Here is a 23,840-nt window from a genome sequence, read left to right as displayed (position 1 = left end):
TGCAGGTGACTACACAGCCACCCTCTCCTGCCCCAGCTGCAACAGAGCTGGAGCCATGGACTTTTGGCCCATTTCTACCTTCTCTTCGAACACTTTTGATTTGTGGAGTTAAAAAAAGATAGAACTTTTTGATAGTGTGGCAAAAACATTGATTTGAACTATTTTAGTAAAAGGAGTAACAAGATTGTGACAGTGTATACTTTGAGCTAGATAAATAAAGGCCTCTTTGCAAGCCTCCTGGCTGGGTGTTCAGTTTGTCTCTGCTGAGGGCTGAGGGGTGGCGGGGCACAGGGGGCGTGGCCAGTCACCTAGCATTCTGTCCTGCCACTTAGGACAGAATGCTGGCCTCTCACAGTGCACGCTGAAGGCTGGCGATGGCTCCTTGCATGGGCCTTCCTGTGTTGTGCATGCCAGGCGTGGGAAAATGTCTAGTTGGTCTGACCTCAGTGCCCGTGCTATATACACAGCTATTGGGAAGGTCCAGGTGGGAAATCAACTGGTCTCAAAGTAGACTGAGGTCAGACATGGGCAGATTGAGCCAGAAGGCAGCAAACAACCAGCTTCCTCGAGGAGCCCAGGAGTGAGAGCAGGCCTTGCGCTCATCCTTCCATCCTCAGAAGGGTCCCATTTCCCCATCAGGCCAGACCATGGAAGCTGGAGTCCAGCTGGAACAAACAAGGGCTAGTTTCAGAACTGATTTTATTTGGATAACTGACTGAAGGAGTCTCATTTGTAACCAAGATGGAATTCACAGTATGCTGATAACATTCACGCTTAAAAAATATATCTTTATGTACAGGAATTTGCAAATAGATGTAAACATACATTACTTTCCAAGTACACTTCTCCCCATTTCCCTGGAGGAAAAAGAAACAGGCCCTCTCACAAGGCGACCCCTTCAAGAGAATCTCAGGACAAAGGATGTGGATACCTACAAAGCCAAGAGTGGCGGCTCACCTACTGGGTGTCATGGACAATGTCACTGAATGAGAGGACAGTTTGACTTGGATGGAGGTGGACTACTGAAAATGGTTCCAGGAAAAGAGGCACTGATTTCTAGAAGGAATCCACTCCTTACTGAAGCTATTTATTAAGCCAATGTGGCTGGTGAACATTTCACTAGTATAAAGTAACCCAGTGCAGGACTCTTAGGCAACAGCTTAAACCATGCGTATGAGAGCAGGAGAGAGGCTGGGCCACACTGGAGCCGACGCCGGTCCCACCTTCCAGGCGTGAGGAAGGACCTCCTTTCACCCCTTCCTCCCACACTGCAGGTTCTAGCATTATCCAAGGTACCCTGCTGCTTTCCCATTAAACTACTCTTCAAGTTGATTAGAAAAAAAAACGGGTATAAAACAAGGAAAGAAAGGCGTCACGTTATCTCATCCAGGCTGCTCGCCCCAGTCCCCCAACGGGTGGCATGCCAGGAGGGGGGATGGGCGGGGGCACAGGTGGCTGTCCTCCAGGGGGGACAGCAGGTGGTGGGTAGCTAGCGGGTGGCAGACCCAAGCCAGGAGGAGGGTGGGGTGGGACTGCATGGGTGGGGGGCAGGCGTGGGGGTGGAGGTGGGAAGTTGGGGTTGTAAGTGGGTGGAGGTGGGTAGCCTGGAGTAGGAGGGGGAATGGTGGGTGGGGGGAAGGAAGCAGGGGGAGGGGGTACAGGTGGTGGGGGTGGGTTGGGAGGGTAGACATGGGGGTGGTAGGGGAGGTGAGTGGGTGGGCCGTAGGCTGGTGGCAGGGCACCATAAGAGGGGCCCTCGGTTTTCATCATGGACTGCAGGCTCTGGTAGCCCTCACCAGACATGTAAGAGCTGGTGGTGGACATGCCAGTCATGTAGCTGGAGGGTGGTGGTGGCGGGGGCCGGTGTGGCAGTGGTGGCGGCTGGTGCACTGGGGCCGGATGGGCTGGAGGAGGAATCTGCACTTTGGGAAGGTCACTGGCATCCACTGGGCCTGGTGGTTCAGCCTCGCCTAAGGCAGCAGCAAGGGGTGGCTTCCGGTCTGCAAAAGAGAGACAAGTTGGTGCCCAGCCCGAAGGCTTGGCACAGCTGTGGACCAGATGCCTTCAGTCAGGAAGCTCTAAGCCAGGCGCTGGCAGGTTGCTTCCATCCCCCAGGGACCCACATGCAGGTCAGTGTTCCTGTGTTCCCTCACCTGTCACCCAGTCCCCCCATCTGTATCCTTTGACCCTGGGCTTCCTGCCCCCACTCCTAGGCACACCAGCCTTAGGCAAGATTGGTTCAGCTCCCTTCTCTTAGCGTAGTACAGCGGCAGCCTGCCTATTTCTGTCCTTAGAGTCCAGGCCAGGGATCTGGGCATATCATAGTCCTGTCCACAAAATGGAAAATGACACCAGGACCCCCTATCTATGCATGTCAGCCGGAGGAGGAGGAACCACAGGAGGTACCACAGGTGAAGGAACCTACCAGGCATTAGTGACACATTCACTGCTTTTTTAGCAGCTACAACTGCGGCACTTGTCAGGCCCCTATACTTGACAAGGTGAAAACAGCAAATTCAGGGTTGGGAGAAATGCCAGCCCATTCTCTCTGAAGGCAGAAACCTTAGGAGGCAGAGAAAGCTATGCCCTTTGGTTCTAGAAGCCAGCCGAGGAGATCACATGAAGTAGCAGCCTCAATTCCTACGCTCATCCTCCTGTAAGAAGCCACCTCAGAGCACCTGCCCTGGCCCTCTGCCTGCACCACAGGCACTTCTACCCTGACACCTACCTGTCTGCCATAGGGCCCTCATTTCCCGACACCCCACCTTTATAGGAACTACTTGCTCCTCTCTTCTCACCTGTTCCTCCTCCTCCTCTATTCCTTCTAGTGGTCTCGGGGGACTCTGGGGGGTAGGGGGAGGTCAAGGCCCACTTGTGTCACCCACTACCTTCAGAGGCACTACAGCTGTCAGATCAGGTTTGTACCTCAGGCCCACCCACCATGAACCCTGTGAGTTTTTCTAGTTTTACACAGGGCTCCTCTGGGGAAGGGCAGGCTCTGTGTTCCTCCCACAGTGGCTTCCTGGACTCCGAGCCCCTCTATGCTCCCAGCAGAGGTGGGGCGCACACTGAGGAGGTGCTGTGGGGTTCTAGCCCATGTAGCATAGAAAGCCTGTGGTCTTGCGCTGGGTACAACTGCACACAGACGGAGAAAGCTACCTAGCAGCCCACTGGCTACAGGCAGGCAGCTCCACAGCTGGAGCCAGCTATGGGCGCCAGCTAACTACTGGTCAGTGCAGTGGGCTGCTGAAGGCTCAGAGAAGGCTGGGCACAAGCAGCCACCTGGGAAGTCTCCCTGCTCACTGTCTTGCTGAGAACTTGGCAGTCTTAAACCTAGGTCTAATGTCTCTGAACAATCGCTTATTCTTTAAAGTGGACCAAGAAGACATCCTGCCACCAGCAAACAGGTATATGAGGCATAATGTAGATGCTACCTACAGTCCTGCCTGGATCTGGATTACATACAGGTGTCAGGGTTTGGTTTATCTGTGAAGAGAGTTCAGCACTTCTGGACACGAGACTGGTTTAGAACATCCTCACAGCTCTCACTTGTGAGAGAGCTCCTTGCTTATAGCCACCTTTCCAAATTATACTCCGCCTTGCCCTTCTACAGGCCCTCATCCACGCTGCTCCTCCCACCAGCCATACTTACCTGGAGGGGGGTGAGCTGGAGGCAATGGCGGGTGAGTGGTCTCAAGCTTGGGAATTTTAGGTGGCGGTGGTTCTAAAAAGAAAAAAGTGGATTAAAAGCTATTCTTACCTCTTCTTGGAAACAAATATAAAGAGAAAAAAGGTGCATTCTGAGGTTTCTTTGGGAGAAAAATGACCAAAGATTTAAGGGAGCTAGAAGGATTCAGCAATACAACTCAAATCCTTCCCTCTATTTTCTCAAGGGATATGGTAGCAGCACAGAGCCATCTCAAAACACAAAGACAGGCCTCGGGAGCTTACCAGACGAGCCTCTGCCTTCTAATTCTCATCTATTTGAAGCTTACTTTCTTGCTCTGAAACACCAAATTCCAGTAGCAGCCTAGGAAGTGACAGTGGAGATCTGCAGGCAGGCACTCAGCTGAGAGTGTGACCCTTTAAATCACTGGTTGCTGTGCCAGCCCCAATAATAGCAATGCCATATCTCCAGAACAGGCTACAAGATACTGAAGTGTGCAAACTCTTCAGTTTAAGAAGGACGAGAGCTTGGTATCGGTGACTTATGATTGTAAACCTAGCTGTTCAGAAGGCTGAGATCTGGAGGATTGTGGTTCAAAGTGAGTCCAGGCAGGAAAGTTCATGAGACTTTCATCTCCAATAAACTACTCAGAAAAAGCTGGAAGTAGTGCTGTGGTAGAGTGCTAGCCTTGAGTGCAAAGAAGCTCAGGGACAGTGCCCAGAGCCGGGGGTGGGAGAACAGAAAAGAAAATGTACAACATAATGGATAGTTTGCTTTTTTTCTTGGAGGCTTTCATCCTGACCCCCTCACCCCCCCCCTTTTTTAGTGCTGGTCCTGGGGCTTGAACTCAGGGCTTGAACACTGAGCTTCTTTGCTAAAGGCTAGAACTCTACCACTTGAGCTACAGCTCCACTTCCAGCTTTTGAGTTTATTAGAGATAAGAGTCTCATGGACTTTGCTGCCCAGGCTGGCTTTGAACTGTGATCCTCAGATCTCAGCTTCCTGAGTTGCTAGGATTACAGGTGTGAGCCACCAGTGCCTAGCTCATCATGGCTTTTTTTAACATGCTTCATTCTGCCTCTGCCAACACGATGACCAGATTTTCCTATTACTACTGACTGATATCCCTCCCTCCCCCTCTTTCGTGGTCATGGGATTTGAACTCTGCCTGGGCGCTGTCCCCGAGCTCTTCAGGTCAAGGCTACCACCCTATCCTTGAGCCAAGCCCCACTTCCCGTTTTTCTAGGGATTAACTGGAGAAAGAGTCTCAAGTCCTTTTGTGCCCAGGCTGGCTTTGAACCTTGATCCTCAGATCTGTCTCCTGAGTAGCTAGGATTACAGGCGTGAGCCACACCACGCCTAGCTTCTCTTTGTTTCTTGTCTCTAACACAGTCCAAATTCAAGGTTCAGAGACCTCTCTTCTACATACAGTCTCTCCTCAGAGAACAACCCCCTCTCTCCCCTCTGTTTCCTCTTTCTACCTCTTTCTCCTTTTTCTTTATTTTTTTTGGAGGCAAGGTCTTGCTATGGACCCAGAGTGGCCTTGAACTGCCTTTCCTCTGCCTCCTGAACAGAAGTGAGTTACCACCTTCCCACATATAACTGTATTTGTAGTGTCTACCACTCCAACATGCACACCTCTCCGGCCATGAAGCTAGAGCCTTGCACATAATCTCTCTTCTCAGATTCTAAAATAAGTGCTGTTCTCCATCTTCCTATTCTCACAACCAACAGAGCCACAGCTGCCTCCAATGGACACGGCCAACAGGCATGAGAGCTGTTTCATACAATTTTAATGTTCTAGTAATTATGTGCAAAAAACAAAGTGGGAACCCTAGTACTTCCTGACACACCTAGTTTTATTCTAATAATACAGAACTTTGTCCATGAGATTGTATATATGGTCTACTTCTGTATGAACCCTTGGAAGTCTGGTGTGCTCTTTGAGCTGATGGGGTGTGACAGCCTGAGTTGGCCACATTTTGGGGCTGGTGGTGTGCAGGGCGCAGCACAGAAGAGCTTGTGCACTGACACTGCACCTCGGCTCTTTCCTCCTGTGCCCAGGCCTCTCTTTGCCTAACCCTTACCAAGTCCTACATACGGGCTTACACATTTTTCTTCATTTCCAATCATTTGCCCTTCCTGCTGTCAGGAAACGGATCTTAAATGAACAGACTTTGCCATCCTTCTGCTTAAATATCTTCAAAGGCTCCTGCTGAGTATGCAACCTCATCATATGGTGAGTGGCTTCTGGGATCAAGTCCCAGGGTAAGACTGAACACTCACTTTGGATCCAATGAAAAGTAATTTTCTTTTGACTCTACATTGCTCACTGGAGTCCTTCCTTCTAAGTGCTCTGGGGCTCAAAGGCAAGTCCTCCTCCAAGGTAACCCTGAGGCTGTTTCAATCCTCTCTCCCAGAGCCATGTCAGCTCGCCTTCACCGCACACTGGGTGGCACTCCCCTTACAGTGTTTCATATTTCATGTCTGTCAATATGAAGCTACAACACTCACCTGTACTGAATTTATCATTCTTTCAAGATGCCAAGAAACATATAGCTTTAGACCTTGAAGATTGCCCTAATAGTTTTACAAGCAACTCACCGGAATCAACAACAGTAGACAACAAAGAAGTAGCAGTGAGTAAACATGGTCTGTGCCTTTCAAGAGCTCAGTACAGGCTGGGCACTGGTGGCTGACATCTATAATCCTAGCTACTCAGAAGGCTGAGATATGAGGACTGAGGTTTAGCTTCCAGGGCAGCAAGAGCTATGATGCACTGAGAATGCCCTATGGACACACAGATAGCCTGTCCCTTTGATGGCTCATCACTGTGTTGAGGACAGGCACTCCCTTGGCCCTTTACTCTGTGCAACGGTCTCCACTCAAACACCCGCCCCCCGTCCTCTGCCTTTTTTTAATGTTGGTCCTGGGGCTTGAACTCAGGGCCTGGCCTTTTTTTTGCTTAAGGCTAGTGTTCTACCACTTGAGTGACAGCTCCATTTCTAACTATTTTGGAAGTTCACTGAAGGTAAGAGTCTCGTGGACTTTCCTGTCTGAACTGGTTTGGCATTACAGATGTGAGCCATTGGCACCTGACTTGTACTTACCTCTTCAACATCAAACAGTTCCACATGTATGAGGGTAACTCCATACATGTTACTGAATGTATTTTACTGCCAGCATTGTTGCCTGTACTAGTATCTCCTGTCGAAGTACAATCTAAATTGTGGTCTGTGCTCAGCAGGGAACATAATGCACTTTCTCTGGCAGACAAAAATTGTTATAACCCAGGTATAACAACCTACGTCTATCTGAAAGGACACAGTGTTAACTGAGAACTTGAATGAAAAATTTATATTGATATAAAATTTAAAAGTTACCTGCTGCTTTGTTCTCTTCTTTGGGAGAAACAACCTGTCACAAAAGAAATTATACAGTGACTCAATAGATATGAGTTTGGGTGAGGAAAAATACGTAGGCACTAGTAGGATCACTGACAGACCATGACGTGAGCTTGCAAAGCACACTATGCATCCAGCAGGTCATTTCTGTCCCCTTTCTCTTCCCTTTTTCAAGTCAGGTAGATGACAACCCCTTCTGCACCATGAGATTTCAGGCCGTTGCTACGTTTGGTCCTGGGACTTGATGATACTGGTCCTACCCAGCCATCTTTGGGGATCTGCAGCAATAAATGGCTTCCTATAGTGCTCTGGGTGCTACGACTGGGGAAATAAAATTTGCACTCCAAGACTAGAAACTTCACAAATCACTAAGAACTGAACCCCAGAAGCACATGCTGACAGGCTTTGAGGCGGCTCTCAAAAGCTGCAGTCTGGGAGTCTGGGTGGGGTGGGTTGACTGTCTTGTGTTCATGTGATCCCTCAGAAACTGGAACAACACTCCAGGGATGGGTTGCCACCGAAGGCCCACTCACCACAGCGCGCTTGGCCTGCCGGGGAGGACTGGGCTGCGGGGACGGCTTCTTGGGCTGCTGGGCTGCTTGCGGCTGCGGTGCTGACTGCTGCGAGTCTTTCTGCGGGGGTGGGGCTGGCTCAGAGCCTTGAGAGGGCTGTGACTGCTGTACTGGTGGCACTTGTGGTGTAGGCTGGAGAGAGGGGGGCTGCTGGAGCTGATGTGGGGTATGATGAGGCATCTGTTGTTTCCCTTGCGAGTAAAGGTCCAGGATTTGGTGGCAGATGTCTAGATGGCAGAAACAATTAAATTTACCACCAATTATTGTAAACCAAATTCTGCCTACAAACACCAATACCACACAGCTCTGGTCTCCTACAGGACTAATAGCAGGGATCACCTTTGCAACTAACTCCATCTTACCATGCATAAAACTGGACTGTATTATTATTATTTTTTGTGGGTTGTGGGGCTTGGAGTCTGGGCCTGGGCGTTGTCCCTGAGCTATTTAGTTCAAGGCTACTGCCCTACCTCTTGAGCCATAGCACTAATTCCACTTTTCTAGTGGTTAATTGGAGATAAAAGTCTCATGGTCTTTAGTTCTCGGGCTGGCTTTTGAACCATAATCCTCAGATTTCAGCCTCATGAGTAGCTAGGATTACAGGCATGAGCTGCCGTGTCTGGCTCTGGGTTGTATTTTTAATTCACTAAAACTAGGTGCTTGGAAAAAGCCAAAATTATATTAAAAACTGTATTAGCAGATTTAATTAAAGATGCTTCTGAAAAAAAATTACAGATATATAACTGGAGAAAATCTACTCTTAGGACTGAAGGGTCGCAGGGAAGAGTAATCTCAACGTGGAACACTCTGGCACAATACCTTCTAAAACGTCAACCGGAACATCTTGAACAAACTGCTCCCACCACCTCCTGTACATGGGTTTGGAGGTCCATTCTTGTATTTCAAATTTACACAAACGTCCTGCAAGATACATCACTGCTACTGCTATGATCTCCGGTTCCCACTGCAGTGACAAGGTGGTGCACAGACTAGCTCAACAAGGAAAAAGAAGAAGATTTTTTTTGAATGGTGTGACCTGACAGCAATGATTAAAACCAAAGCATAAAGATTAATGCCAATCTGCTTGTTCAACCATCCACTAATGTATTACAAGAAAATAAGTCTTATGACCAAACTATGTTAACTTAGTAAAAGTTACTAATTTGTTTCTTAAGAGCTGCAGCACTATTAACTACAAATAGAGATGGTTAGTTTCCTGTTGAAACTGTAGGCACTGAAGTGCAGTTGTATGATTTGCTCAAATGTTCTGTAAATCAAAAGAAGCTTTCTGCCAGCAGTGGCATGGGGCATCTCTAGTCTCTGGCATTCTGAAGAACATCACAAGCCTGAAACCTTAGGTGACACTGCAAAAGTGTTAAGCATGCAAATGTCCAATGTCTTACGCCCCAAGATTTTCAAACTGGTGACAGAACTCCAGCCTCTCAACCACCATGATATGGCATGGCAGGGCAGAAAGATATCTCTCGGAGGGGAACAAATGACTTGAGCCCCAGTTCTGCCATTACCTGGCCATTTGTCCAGGGAAAGTTAGTGTGTGTCCTGATCAAATTTAGGGGTTTTAATTAAATGATCACTAAAGGTCTCTGCTTAATTAAAAACATTATAATACAACCAACATTTGACTACACATACCTGTCATTTACAAATGTCCATGCCATTTGAACCAGCTTTTGAATTTTGTTTTTATCACCTAGAAAGAGAAAAAAAAAAAGGTAAATTAATAGGAATAGGGAGGAGGTAATTCCCAAGAGGCAATTACTTAAAATCTAATGTGTGTCTGTACAGCATACAGCTCACATCTGGAAAATGAGAACAAATGACATGGGTCCTCGTCCTACCCTTGGTCTTCCATATGACCCCATGCAAACTACCATTTATGGGAAACCTGGCTCCAAGGCTGATTTTAGTAGTCTATTTAAAAAATTCTGACTCATTTTCCTGCCTCCTATCACCTGCAACTGCATGATGGAACCTGTTTATACATAAAAAGAAATAGCGCTAATAGCTCCACTACTGACTTGCCTGAATGAGCTATGCACTGAGAATTTCATGCATGGTACTTTCTGGTTTTTGACAAGCATAATCTGAATATTATTAAATTAGAAAGACTTAGTTTCAGAATGACAAAGCTTAGTGGTAAAGCCCTTGTCTGGCATCTATTGACATCTGAGGTTCCAAGCTGCAAAAAACCTCAACAATAACAAACAAAACCAATCAACTAAAACTCTTTACTTACCTTTGAGTTGTTTTGCATATTTGAGGAGGAACTGGTATGGATGCTCTACTTGTAAATCAAACTTGATGGTCTGCAGTAAGATTCTTTCCAGAACCATTACTTCTTCCTGCAAGTAACAAACACTGGGATAGTAATTATAACCACAGTTCTCTCACAGTAATATTCCTGGAACCTTCACTCTTTGTTCCTTTTTCCCTCTTCACTCATGCTTTTAGCATGGTTCTGAAAAGAACTCAAGAACAGGAAGACAGAACAGTAACAGGTTTAACTGGGAAAATGATAGAAACAGGCTTGTATTCCTAGCTACTCAGGAGGCTGAGTTCTGAGGATATGGTTTTGAAGCCAGCTCAAGCAGGAAAGTCTGTGAGCCTTCTACCTCATGAGCGTCAGCGTTAACCAAACAAACGTCTCCTTTATGGAACATTTAACTGCCTTTTATAGTTTCAGGATTCTTATTAAAAATGCAATCCTTCAGCAATTTTCACTGGAAACTTCACGCGGGGAAGAGGTGACAAGGAGCTTCACAATAACTAAGTGTGCACTGTACATGTTTATATACAGGCATATAGTGTGTAAGTATGAATTTGGGATGTATTACTTTTATGTCCAAATCCTTCATTTATCTATTACAAGCCACCCCATCATCATTTACTACACACACTATCATTTAAAAAATTCTACTTAAAATGCTACCTAAACTGTATCCTAAATTATGTGTGCATGCATGCATTTGGACATATATAAAATCTTTTCTGTTAAAGGATCTACTTTTCTACTCCTGTATCACAATCAAGGGGATGTGAAAGGGCTTTAGTATTACTCCTATTTTAAAGTTTCTTTATTTCCGTATGTCCTTTGTCACCCAAATTTTAGACTCATTTTCCTTTCTTTTTCTTTTTTAAATTTGTACTTGTTGGGATGTTTAGAAGGGTTCCATACATCAGGTAGTGGGTACATTGTTTCTCGAACCTTGATACCCCTTCTCATGTTTTTGTCCCTCTTTCTCTTCTCCCTCCCCCTCCCAGTCATCTTGTTTTCCCCGTCCCCTTCCCTATTTCAAATAAGCAAATACAGTATACCAGTATACAAATTCAGACACAGTACCCTCATGAGATTAACCATAGTGGAAAAAAAAAAAAGAGAAAAGTAGTAACGTTACACAGTACATTAAGAACAGCAATCACAAAGACAGACCTCTTCTTTCATTAACCTAGAGTTCATTTTGTTTAGATTCATCCTGTTTGGCCGTATGTACCACAGCTTTTGAGCTACTGTAATCCTCTGCTAGGAGAATTCTAGTTGTGTACTATTTATTGCAAATGAAGGAAACCATGGAGCCTATACTCCTTTGGGTCTGGCTTATTTCACTTAGTATGATTTTTTTCAAGTCTTTCCATTTCCTTATGAATGGGGCAATGTCATTCTTTATGATGGCAACATAGAATTCCATTGTGTATAAGTACAACATCTTCATCTACTGAGGGGCATCTGGGTTGATTCCATATCTTAGCTATGGTGAATAATGCTACATGAACATTGTTGCTCTAGTAGCTATAGTATGTCCTCATTTATGGACATTTGGGTAAATACCAAGGAGTGGGATTGCTGCGTCATAGGGGAGCTCTATGTTTAGTCTTGAGGAACTGCCATATTGCTTTCCAGAGTGATTGAACAAGTTTATACTTCCACCAACCGTGTAGTAGTCATTTTGCTTATTTTCATTAACAAATGAACACTTCTGGTACTGGCTGGGACGTTACTGAATTTGTATAATGACTAGAGAAGACTAATAATGAATCACCCTGCAAAAATTACATTAAGACTAGCCAGGTATGGTGACTTACACCTGTACTCCCAGCTACTCAGGAGACTGAGATCTGAAGATTGTGGTTGAAACCCAGCCGGGGCACTGAAGTCCATGAGAGTCTTATCTCCAATTAACTACAAGAAAATCGGAAGTGGCGCTGTGGCTCAGTGGTAGAGTGGAAGCCTTGAGCTGAAGAGCTCAGGGACAGTGCCCAGGCTCAGAGTTCAAGTCCTATGACCCACCAAAAAAAAAAAAAAATTACATTAATATTTTTTCATCCTTTTTGTTTTGGTACCAGTCCTGGGGTTTGAACTCAGGGCCTGGGCTCTGTTCTCAAGCTTCTTTTGCTCAAGGCTAGTGCTCTACTACTTGAGTCACAGTGTCATTTCTGGCTTTCTTTTGGCAATTTATTGCAGCTAAGAATTTCATACACCTTCCTGACCCAGCTAGCTTTGAACCACGATCCTCAGATCTCAGCCTCCTGAGTAGCTAGGATTACATGTGAGTTACTAGCTCCTGGCTGATCTTTTCATTCTGCTTTTGTAGGGTGGGTGTGGGGGTAGGGGTAGGGGAGTAATTCTTGGGACTTGAACTCAGGGTCTGGAGACTGTCTCTGAGGTTTTTCACTCAAGGCTAGTACTAGCACTTGAGCCACAGCTCCACTGATGGTTAATTGAAATATTCTCTCATAAAAGCTGGCTAAAATTTCTTAAAACTTTTGCATAGTATAAAAAAATCCCACTGGGCCTGGTGGCGCATGCCTGTAATCCTAGCTACTCGGGAGGCTGAGCTCTGATCAAGATTCAAAGCCAGCCCTGGCACAATTGACCTGAGACTTTTATCTCCAATTAACCTCTAGAAAACTGGAAGTGTGGCTTGGCTAAGGGTAGAGTGGTAGCCTTGAGCTGAAGAGCTCAGAGACAGCGCCCAAGCAGAGTTCAAGCCCCATGACCCCCCCCCCCAACACAGACATCCTGAAATTTTTTTCTCCTGTTTTGTCAACACTTGATTTCTCAGAAGCTCAACATTTCCTCTAAATTTAGAAACCATTTTTTTTACCAAGTGTACCACAAAGGCTTCCTGGTTGGTGCTCTTCTAGTATTACAAGACAGCCCCAGGTCTGCCCATCCTTTGTGTTCTAAGCACTCCATTAATGGGTAATTATAGGTCTCCCTGAAAGTAGCATTCCTCAGGGCAGCTCAGCCCTCTACTTATTTGGGTCTCTAGGCAGAGAATATTATAACACTTTCTACAGCTCATGATTGAAGAGTTATTGGATTAGTTGATTAAAATCTATTCTGCCACTCAATAGCAAAAGACATGTGTGTTTTGACTAATGTTTTACGATAGTGCTTAATATCATCATGGCTGAGACATATCTACTGAAGACATGAGAAATTAATATCACTGGAAAAACTACTCAGCGAAACCAGAGCTAACCAACACTAAAAAGGTTCCATGCAATGAACATTTTTATTGTTTCCTATTTCTTCAAATAACTGTTTCTCTCTCGCTCTGTCTTCCAGTTCTCAGATCCTTCAGTCCCTACCTCCACATCAGCTCTGGGAGGTTGCACAAGGCAAGACAGAAGAGTGCAGAACCCCTCCCCCACTCAGGTCATGTTAGTGTACCATTCCCCGCTCCTAATTTCTAGAGCACTGAAGCTAAGAACTTTATTTTGCTATATTTAGGACATTTGTTTACTGCTTTGGTAATACAAGTAGGTAAAGGCTGCAGGTCAAAGAGCAGGTTCTCCAAGGCACCCTATGATATATACACACACAGCTGCTATATGAGATCCTTGCCTAGTGGTGGTACAATCTACTACTTTAGCCATAGGTTCATCTCCTCTGTGGTTAAGGCTTGAAGTACAACATATCTCTGTAGTGTACTAGCCAAATCAAGAATGTAAGTGCTCACTATTCCTGATAGGACATATGAAAAACAAACTAACTTTCATTTATATGTGGCTTGAACTCAGGGCCAGGGAATTCTCCCTTAGCCTTTTCATTCCCAGAGCCTTTGCAGTGCTCTGCTATTTTCTAGTCACAGCTTCACTTTCAGCTTTTTGCCAGCTAATTGGTGGTAAGAGTCTCATGGACTTTTATGCCCAGGATGTCTTTGAACCTTGATCCCTAGATCTCAGCTTCCTGAGTAGCTAGGATTACAGTTATGAACCAGCACCTGGCCTTCTTCTATCTTACAAGGCAAGGACTACCTATTACATAAGGCCCTTTTAGGTGTTCAAGGGATTGGTGGATACAGGAGCCAACAGACATATTCTTAATGCAAAGACCTGTATTATTAGGCCATCACCAAGAAACAAATTTGAAGGCAGGAAATTATAGTTCTTACCTTTGGGTCATCCCCAAACTGGCCAAATTGTACATCGTTTAATAAACTGCGGGCTGTTTTGATGATATCTTTACATTTTTTTGGTGTTTCTTCTACTTTCCCAGCCAGAAAAAGACAACAAGCTCCTGTCACCTAAAAAAAGAGACAACAACTCTTGATTCTTGTTAGCAAACACTACACAGGAATAAACAAAAAGACGGTTGCTGAGCTTTGTTGCTCAAAGCTGGCATCTATCACTTTGAGCCTTACCTCTATGTCAAGCTTTTTAGAAGTTAATTGGAGATAAGAGCCTCATAGACTTTCCTGCCTGGGCTGGCTTTGAACTTGGACTCTCAGATCTCAGCTTCCTCAGTAGCTAAGATAACAGGTATGAGCCATCAGCATGTAGCTGACACAGGACTTTTTTTTGGTCAGTACTGGGATTTGATCTGCGCACTGTCCCTGACCTTCTTTGCTCATGGCTAGCATTATACTACTTGAGCCACAGCTCCACTCGTAGCCTTTTCTGTTTCTGTGGTACTGAGGAATAGAACCCCGGGGCTTCATAAGTGCTAGGCAAGTATTCGACCACTAAGCCACATTCCCAGCCCCGACACAGAACTTTTGACCTTCACAATACGCCAGTCCATCTTATTCTCCTACCTTCTTACTTGCAAATATTTAGATACTCTTAAAATGTTGAATAACATTTACAACCTTGAAAAAATAAACTTCATACATTATTTAAAATTTATTTTTCTTAGAATACTTGCCTAATGTGTGTGAGGCTCTAGGTTTCATTCATAGCATTTGTGTGTCAACTTTAAGAAAACTGGTAAAAGAAGAAAGGCACAGCAGTACTTCAAGTGAAGTGGCACAGGCTTTCTGCTCTTATGAGAGGCCCAAGTGGGCTGTTCTTCCTACAACCATTGTAAAACATAGCAGGAAGTGTTCCTTTATGAGGAACACACCCTCTCCAGACATGGGGTTTGCCAGCTCCTCCATCTTGGAATTCCCTTCCTGCAGCACTGTTGTTTATAAAATTACCCAATTGAATGGAGTAAGACACCGCCCTTTACGTGCTGTTGCAGACTCACTGAGGTCTGAACTACTCTTTGGCATCTACCCCGAGACCCCAGTTCTCTCACATGCCACTTTCTTCATGTGCTTCGGATTACCCTGGAAGTCAAGGACTATGCTGAGGCATAAAGCTGATTCTGATAGTCTTCTCTAATAAGCCAATGAGGAAGACAGGCACACAACTCTAAAACTAAAACCTGGCAAAAAGTGTTAATTGGTTTGGGCAGGCTGAGTGCCAGGGGCCCACACCTGTAATCCTAGCTCCTCATGAGGCTGTGATAAGAGGATCTCAGGTCAAAGCTACCCCAGGCAGGAAAGTCCATGACAGTGAGACTCTTATCACCAATATGCCACCAGAAAACTGGAAGTGGTGCTGTGGCTCAAAGTGGTAGAATGCTAGCCTTGAGGAGAGCTCAGGGACAGCTCCCAGGCCCTGAATTCAAGATCCCACCACACACACACACACACACACACACACACACACACACACACACACAGAGAGAGAGAGAGAGAGAGAGAGAGAGAGAGAGAGAGAGAGAGAGAGAGAGAGAGAGAGAGAGAGAGAGAGAGAGAGAGAGAGAGAGGGGCAGGGCGGGACTGTCAATATACTGCATGTGTATCCCTGAATCTGCTTGGTGACTTTCAGTAGGACTGCAGCCACAGCCCATCTCAGCCTTCTATATGCTCAAGATTTGGCTTGCTGCTGCCATATCCTCCCTTCTACTGCCAGCCATCTTTCTGACAAATACCTCTCCTATGGCCTTACGCCTACATTAACCTTGAGAAAGAAAACATAAAAGTAAACTTTCATACAAGTACAATATGATTGTTACCCATACTGACCCAAATAAAAAAGATATGAAAAAGGTTAGCTGCAAAAAAAAGCAGTGTTCAAGCGGGGCACTGCTGGTGGCTCACACAAGCCACTCAGGAGCCTTAGATTTGAGGACTGAGCTCCAAAGCCAGCCCAGCCAGGAAACTCTCTGAGATTCTGATCTCTAATAAACTACCCAACAAAAAGCCAGATGTAGGCTGGGAGTTTGGCCTAGTGGTAGAGTGCTTGTCTAGCATGCACGAAGACCCAGATTTGATTCCTTGGTACCACATACGTAGGAAAAGCCAGAAGTAGCGCTGTGGCTCAAGTGGCAGAGCATTAGCCTTGAGGGGGAAAAAAAAAGCCCAAGGACAGTGCTAAGGGCCCGAGTTCAAGCCGCAGGATTGGGGGGGAAAAAAAAAAAAAAAAAAAAAGGTCTGGGATAATGCCCAGGCCCTGAATTCAAGCTCTAGGATCAGCACAAAAACAACATGTAAGGAAAAAACTGTTGAAACTTGATTTCTTTTTGTGTATATTACATACTACATAAAAACAAGTAGTTTCTGGAAAATATGGTTAAAAATAAATACTACAATCAGCCTAGGCTATTGTTTTCCTGCATAGGAATAATAACGTGATAATTACAATATAAGTTGAATATACTTACATATCTTGGGAATTGCTTGAAGGAATGAAACATATAGAAGCGATGAAAATAAATTATTCCGGTTGCCAGAGTGTCATAGTGGCTGTTTTTCTGGTTAAGGGAGTTAGCCAATAACATTTATGTATTATCCTCTTAATTATATGCGGAGAAGAGAAATAAAAACAACAAGTCAAGCTTTAGTAAACAGTATCAGTGGCAAAGTGGGCAGATAGAAACCTCAGAGTGTCAAAAATCTGGTATAAGAATGAGCACTTTGAAGATTTTTGCATGCAGTAAGCCTTGAGGAACTCTCAGCAGTGATCTTAATGGGAGCTGGCTTTCTTCTTAGGTTGCTACTTACTCTACCTGCTCAGTGAGTCTACACTTTTAAGTTAGACTAGATATAGAAAATTCCCGGAAAACCAGGCAATCAGATACTTCTCACTCTCAGTCTTACGGTTTGAACTCAGGGCATGGGCTATGTCTCTGGTCTTCTTTTGCTCAAGGCTAGAGCACTAGTACTATGAGCCATATTCTCTCCATTTCCCACTTTTTTTGGTTGTTTAGTGGAGATTAAGAGCTTCACAGATTTTTCTGTCCAAGCTGCCTTCAAACCATGATCCTTAAGATCTCAGCTTCATGAGTACTTAGGATTACAGGCTTGAGCCACAGGCACCCTGCAGGCAATCAGAATATTTATACACTAAAGCTATTTAACTCCAGTATCCACTACAGTATGGAATCGTCTACAGTATCAACTCCTGATTAGATAAAGCATGAATATAGTGTGTGTGAGGGGGGTTATCCACTACGAACTGAAATGCAGATCAGGATACAGCCCCAATCGTGTGCCCACGTCGAAGATGAACCGAGCCCCCTCTCGGCGGTACCGGGCCTCCGTGGCCGGATCGAGTCCTTCAAGCTGTGAGGGCGTATGAGCCAAGTCCTTCTTATCCCAGTACCAACATGGTTTGGTATGGTCCAGGTTTGCTGACGTTACTGAAGGGCTGGAATTTTCTTTGTTCTCCTTCATTTATTGACGTAGGCTTGTTCTTTCTAAAAGGTTCTATGAAAATGGCAGGAATCCTAAGAGAGAAAAGGACACGAAGTTAGAAAGAGATGGTAAGTAATATAAGCATTAGATTATAATATAACATAACTGATGATGGATCAAAATTCCCCCTACACTACTGATTGGCAGTTACAAGTCCAGGCGATTCCAGGTGATGGTGACCCCTACCTGCAGTCCCAGCCCTCTGGAGGCTAAAGGAGGGTTATAAATTCAAGTGAGATGATTTATCAAAACCAAAAACATTCAAGCTAACTCCAAACCTAACTTAACACATTCCCTAGGAAATTTTAGTACTAATAAATCCCACATTTAATGTTAATTAAGAAGGCATTGACTCACCATATTGAGTCTAAAGGATTAAACCTAGGTAAGTTTTTTGGTTGTCCGAGTGATGTATAGAGGGGTTACGTTACCTTCACAAGGTAGTGAGTTCATTACTTCTTGAACATTGTTACCCCTTCCTATGTTTTTCTCCCACTTTCCCTCCCAAGTTGTAAAGTTCATTCCTGTGAATATCGCTGAAGAAACATGTTAGTCCATGTTACTTCCTTTCTGCCTTTATTAACCAGTTTTTTCACCCTGGTGTAAACTCCATGTTTTCAGTAAAACATGGACCGGTCAACCCTCTACAAACACTTACACTCCTAAATTATCCACCCTTTCCCTCTGGGCTCCTGGTCAACATTTCTTTTTATACTGTATCAGATTCATTCTGGAAGGCTGGGGACAGAGCTCAAAGGCAGAAGGTTAGCCCAGCATGTGAGATGATGGATACCAACTGGTACCAAAAGGAAAACAAAACAAAATGGAACTACAGGGGGTTGAATCGATACACCAAACACAATATGATCTGGTTGTGTGGGTGTAGTAATTTGTAGGAGGAAAGTAGGAGTGGTTCATGAGTAAGAAGTCCTTTACATTCCCATACTTTCTTTTACTTTCCGGTTACGGGGCTTGAACTCAAGGCCTGAGTGCTGAGTTCTTTTGTTCAAGACTAGTGCTCTACCACTTTGGGTCACAGCACCATTTCTAGTTTTCTGATGGTTAACTGGAGATAAGAGTCTAATCGACTTTCCTGCCTGGGCTAGCTTTGAATATTGCTCCTCAATCTCACCCTCCTGAGTAACTAGCATTACAGGCATGGGCCACCAGTGCTAGGCTGCTCATACTTTCTGTTCTTTTCCCTTTCTCTCATTCAGAATACAGAGATCCATTAAAAGTCCCAAGTTGAGAAAAAGCAAAAGTTGTTCCAATAGAAACATAAGCCATATAATGAGTGATTATTGTCCTTAATGTCCTATGTTACCTCTCATCAATTTTGCTGTCCCTTGGTTATCCCATATTGTTACAGTATTTTATCTTGTTATGTGATATATTGTACATATGTTTATTTGGTTATTTGAAATAGGCTAGGGAAGGGGGGAAAACAAGATGAGGAGTGGGGTGAAGGGAAATGGGGACCAAGACATGAGAAAGGGTATCAATGTTTGTGAAATAATGCCCCTTCTATCTGATGAACATATGTAACCCTTCTATTAATTACAATAAAAAATATGTGGAAAGAAGTTGTTCCAGAAGCCACTATAACCTGAAAATTCCTTGTAGACATTTGGAAACAATGGACCACATCAAACAGGGCATCAGTAGGGTTCCAAAGGAGGTAGCCAGGGCCAAATTAGCCTGGTAAGCAAGACAAGAGTAGTTCTGGGGCCAGGATTTGGGCTAGAGCTCCAGCAGTTCATCTTTTTTTTTTTTTTTTTTCTGGTGAGAAAGGTGACACTGCAGGACTCTGGTTCCTCCTTGCACCTGCACTTTAGCAGTCCCAAAGGAATGTGATCACTGCCTCACACCCCTATAGACAGAATTAAGGGCCTGGAGAAAAACAAACTGCTTAGCTTATAATTTATGCTGTAATGTGTAATTGATTAAATTGGGCAATGCTAGTTAAGTAAGGTTTCAGAAACTATCATACTGAGATACCATTTCCCACTGGCAAAAATCCAAAAGTTTGTCAATTTACAGTTGATAGGGCCAGGGAAAAGCAGGTAGTTTCATGTTTCTGAAAGAAGCACAAAATGATAACTGTCACAGGGGTAAGTTGGCAATAGCCAATGAAGTGCCACAGGTGTGTGCTCTGACCTAGCAATCCTACTGCTAGTGATCTTCTCTGAAAAAAGGCATACACAATAGATTATTCACTTCACTGCCAACTGTAACGGCAAGTCTACAAACAACCCCATTCCCTACTAACAGGGAGCTAGTTGAATCAAACACAGTACACTGAATGAATACAACAGCATACAAAAGTAGCTACTATAAAGGCACAGAGATTTTCAAAGGACAGGACAGTGTGCATAGCATACTAACACCTAGAAAGGAGAGGAAAGGAATACCATTATCTTGCTTCTGAAATGTATCTTTTTTTTTTTTTTTTTGCCAGTCCTGGGGCTTGAACTCAGGGCTTGGGCACTGTCCTTGGACACATTTTGCTCAAGGATCGCTGGCACTCTACCACTTGAGCCACAGCACCACTTCCAGCTTTTCCTGTGTATGTAGTACTGAGGAATCGAACCCAGGGTTTTGTGCATGCTAAGTGAGCATGCTACCACTAGACTATGCTCCAAGTAGTGGGGCCGGGAGTTTGGCCTAGAGGTAGAGTGCTTGCCTAGCATGCACAAAGACCCCAGGTTTGATTCTTCAGTACCACATACATAGAAATTAAGCCAGAAGTGGTGCTGAGGCTTAAGTGATAGAGCTTTAGCCTTGAGAAAGTCCAAGGACAGAGGTCAAGCCCTGAACTCAAGTCCCAGGACTGGCAAAAAAAACCCAAAAACAAAACAAAACAAAACTTGCAAGTGGTTAGTAACAGAGACCAGAGAACAGACCAGAGAGGATTTCACCTAGACTACCCTTTTATGTAGCTTTAGCTTGTTTTTAGAAGCCCTTTTATAATACTTGAGAGATAAAGACAGTTTGGAGTTTTTGTCGGTGCTTCACTTAGATTCCCAAGTTAACATGTTACATAAATGAATTGCTAAGAAATAGACTTTGGTCTAACTTTAAATAAACTAGAGCCTTTACTTGGATGTTAACTTCTTCCAAAATTCCTTTTTGTGTCCTGGGATCTAATTCAGGACATTACATTGCATTTAGGTATGATTTTTCCTTACTACTATCTCCTCTAGTAAGTGGCAGTTTTCCAGTCTTTCTTGGTTTCCCGTATTTTGAAGAATTTGAAATAAGCACTGTGCCTTTCTCTCCCCACCCCCCTCCCTTGGAAGCTATTGGGGCTTGAAGCCAAAGCTAGACAGGTATTCTACCACCACTTGACTCATGCCTCCAACCCTTTATGCCCTACCTATTTTTAGTATAGGGTCTCACTTTTTATTCCTACCATTCTGGACCCTGACTTTCCTATTTATGCTTCCTTTTGTAGCTGGGATGACAGGTGCACATCACTGTTAAGTTGGCATCTCATAAACTTTAAAAAATTAATTTACTTTATTGTTATTATAGAGGTGATGAATAGAGGGATTACAATTACTCATGAACTTTTCTTGTCCAGGCTGGCCTGGAGTGGCAATCCTTATGATCTCAGCCTCTGGTATGGCCAAGAGGACAACCACATACAACCACAACTACTAGCTGAGATGGGGTCTTGTGAACTTTTTTGTGTGTGCTAGTATCTGAACTTGAACTAGGGCCACTTTGAACTCTTTCACTTGGCTTTCTCATTTACAGTTGGCATTCTTCCCTTGAATCATGACTCCACGCAGACATCTTGCTAATTAACTGGAGATAGTTGCATGAACCACCAGCAAATGGCTCTTGTGAACTTTTTGTTGGGATGGCCTCAAACTTTAATCTTCCTGATCTCAGCCTCCTGAATAGCTAGTTCTATAAACATGAGCCACTAGCACTTAGCCTTTTTGTTTTTTTGAAGAGTAGTACAGCAGGTATTTTATAAAAATGTTAATGATTGGGTTTACTACACATTAAATCTTCATAAGAATTTTAGGGAAAAACACCACAGAAGTTTAGCAGGCTTCTGATTCTATCACATCAAATGTCAAGTGGTTCTAGAATGACTTAAATTTTTTTTTTTCTTTGTAGTACTGGGGCTTGTACTTGGGCCTCATACTTGCTAGGCAGGCAATATTACCTCGGAGTCTCCAGTCCTGATTTTGCTGGTTATTTCTGAGCTAGCACTTTGTTTCCTGCACCTGGATGCAATCTGCCTATGTCAGGCTTCTTAACAGGCATGCACTACCACATTCAGCTCTACTGACAAACATATCCCAAACTTTTCTGCCTGAGCTGGTCTTGAATCTTTGATTCTCTCAATCTTAGCCTCCTAAGGAAATAGGATTACAGGTGTGCATGAGCTGCCAATACTGGCTCAGAAGGACTTTATAGGGCTGATGCTAACTGACTTTTTCACAAGGGTGGGAAATACTTCAGCTTTCCCACTCCAAGTTATCATTTCCATTTCCATTTCTACCATTCTCTATTCCTCACATGCAGGCAGCACATTCACACCAAGGTCGTCACTCCAGGATAAAGTCCTGGAAAAGTATTAAAAATTTTGTAGAGACATGTTAAAACCAGCACAGTGATTAGTAAACATTTTAGGGAAAGTATTCTGCAATGAAAAATAACTTACAATTAACTGTCTCATCCATTGATTTTAGCATCCATATGAGGATCAACATACAACAAGTAACATTTTTGGTGGAAGGTATTATTTTTACCACCAGTGGGAAAAAAAATCTGTTACAAAAGGAAACAAAATGTCATTTCGTTTTGAAGTTCTGTAGGCTCTTCTTTCCTAAGTACTTGTAAACTCTCTCTCTTGCTCTCTAAAATCCTTACTCAACTTGAGGAAAAACAAGAGAACATTTTTTTCCTTTTATACACTTAACGAAGTCACCGCTTTCAAACATAATCTCCTGAAATGAACTTGATCATTTTAAAAGTTAAGTCTGTGACCAGCTATCTCCAGTTTTTGAAATGGCATTTAAAGACTTAAAGCCCCCACCAACAATGAGAATTCCCCGCCCTCCCCACCCCAAGTTATACACGTCCCTTTCAAATGTTACATGTGACTTGTGCCGAGAACCAAACTGCCTGAAAACTTGAGTCAAAGGAGGGGGAAAAAAAACAAACAAACAAACCCCAAAATGTGGACAGGGCCAGGAGTTTGGCCTAGTGGTAGAGTGCTTGCCTGGCATGCACAAGGACCCGGATTCGATTCCTTGATATCACATACATAGAAAAAAGCCGGAAGTGGTGCTGAGGCTCAAGTGGTGGAGCTCTAGCCTTGAGAAAGTCCAAGGACAGTGCTCAGGCCCTGAGCTCAAGCCCAGGACTGGCAAAAAAAAAAAAAAAAGGTGGACAAAAATAATGATAATTACCAGTGGCAGTGCAGATAATTGAGCAAGGGAGCACTGAGGGTTACCAGGGCTCTGGCTGTGGGGAGTGGGGAGCCAGCCCTGCGCTTTCAGGGCAAGACCGTGAAGGACCCGCCGCCAGGACCGGCTCCGAGGGCTTCCCGGCCCGCGGCCGTCGGGTCCGCACGGCGCGGTGCGCTCCTGAGCGCCAGCCTCGCTGACCACACGTCCACAGGGTTCCCGTCACCTCGAGACGGACGCTCCGGCTCCCCACGCACCAAGCCGTGAGGGTAACAGGCCCGCTGGAGCCCGGACCGGGCGGGGAGGCGCGGGGCCCTCTTCCGGCCCCGCAGCCCCCGCTCCCCGCGGCGTGCCTGCCGCGGCCGGACCGAGGGCACGGCGCGGGCGGTGGGGGTCGAATCCCCCTCCCGGAGCACCCCGGCAGCCCCGAGACGCCCGCTAACTTCAGCGGGCTAGCGGAGGGGGGTGGGGGAGCCGGCCTCTGCCCGCCGACGGCCATAGACGTCCATACCCTGCTCGGACCTCCGGGAAGGTGAGAGGCGCGGCCGGCCCTCCGTCGGTCACTCACCGCTCGCCTCAGGAAGCCCCCTCAGCGACGATTCTCCTGGCTGACGGCGGCCATCTTGGATGTGGAATGTGGGGGCACTTCCGTCACCACGCTGCGTCCGGTGACGACGAAAACGCGACCGGAGGGGGCGGGGAGCTGCCAGGGCTTTCCCCGTCAACCAATCCGAAGAAACCTGGAGCTTCCAGAACAGGAACGAGCCCGCCGGGCT

The 23,840-nt window shown here is 45.1% G+C and overlaps 1 protein-coding gene across 3 annotated transcripts; it reads right to left on the bottom strand.

The window, feature by feature from the left end:
* Nucleotides 1–682: 682 nt before the first annotated feature.
* Nucleotides 683–23,819, bottom strand: Ccnk (cyclin K). 3 transcript variants are annotated; one of them, XM_090344806.1, is made up of 12 exons: nucleotides 23,633–23,819; nucleotides 22,317–22,423; nucleotides 17,418–17,667; nucleotides 16,603–16,684; nucleotides 14,063–14,194; nucleotides 9,901–10,006; nucleotides 9,297–9,354; nucleotides 8,463–8,632; nucleotides 7,605–7,870; nucleotides 7,051–7,084; nucleotides 3,653–3,724; nucleotides 683–2,000 (listed from the first exon to the last, which is right to left on the bottom strand). In XM_090344806.1, the coding sequence occupies exons 3-12, from the start codon at nucleotides 17,612–17,614 to the stop codon at nucleotides 1,378–1,380; spliced, it is 1,740 nt and encodes a 579-aa protein (XP_090200932.1). In that variant the 5' UTR covers nucleotides 17,615–17,667; nucleotides 22,317–22,423; nucleotides 23,633–23,819; the 3' UTR covers nucleotides 683–1,377. The 3 variants fall into 3 exon arrangements, with proteins under 3 accessions (XP_090200932.1, XP_090200933.1, XP_090200931.1); XM_090344807.1 differs by lacking the exon at nucleotides 22,317–22,423 and having other exon boundaries at nucleotides 23,576–23,819; XM_090344805.1 differs by lacking the exon at nucleotides 22,317–22,423 and having other exon boundaries at nucleotides 23,633–23,818.
* Nucleotides 23,820–23,840: the final 21 nt, after the last annotated feature.

The sequence above is a fragment of the Megascapheus bottae genome, chromosome 14 (genome assembly GCF_031878675.1).
Source record: "Megascapheus bottae isolate mThoBot1 chromosome 14, mThoBot2.hap1, whole genome shotgun sequence".
Classification (NCBI taxonomy): Eukaryota; Metazoa; Chordata; class Mammalia; order Rodentia; family Geomyidae; genus Megascapheus; species Megascapheus bottae.
This window is presented reverse-complemented; position numbering and strand designations above follow the sequence as displayed.

Excerpts from the sequence above, each read along its gene's own strand:
- Ccnk (XM_090344807.1), bottom strand. The coding sequence starts at position 17,614 with ATGAAGGAGAACAAAGAAAATTCCAGCCCTTCAGTAACGTCAGCAAAC. Across the intron at positions 16,685-17,417 it reads GTGGGCACACGATTGGGGCT|CCACTATGACACTCTGGCAA; the intron begins GTATCCTGATCT and ends CCAGAAAAACAG. Across the intron at positions 3,725-7,050 it reads AGAAGAGAACAAAGCAGCAG|AACCACCGCCACCTAAAATT; the intron begins GTAACTTTTAAA and ends TTTTCTTTTTAG.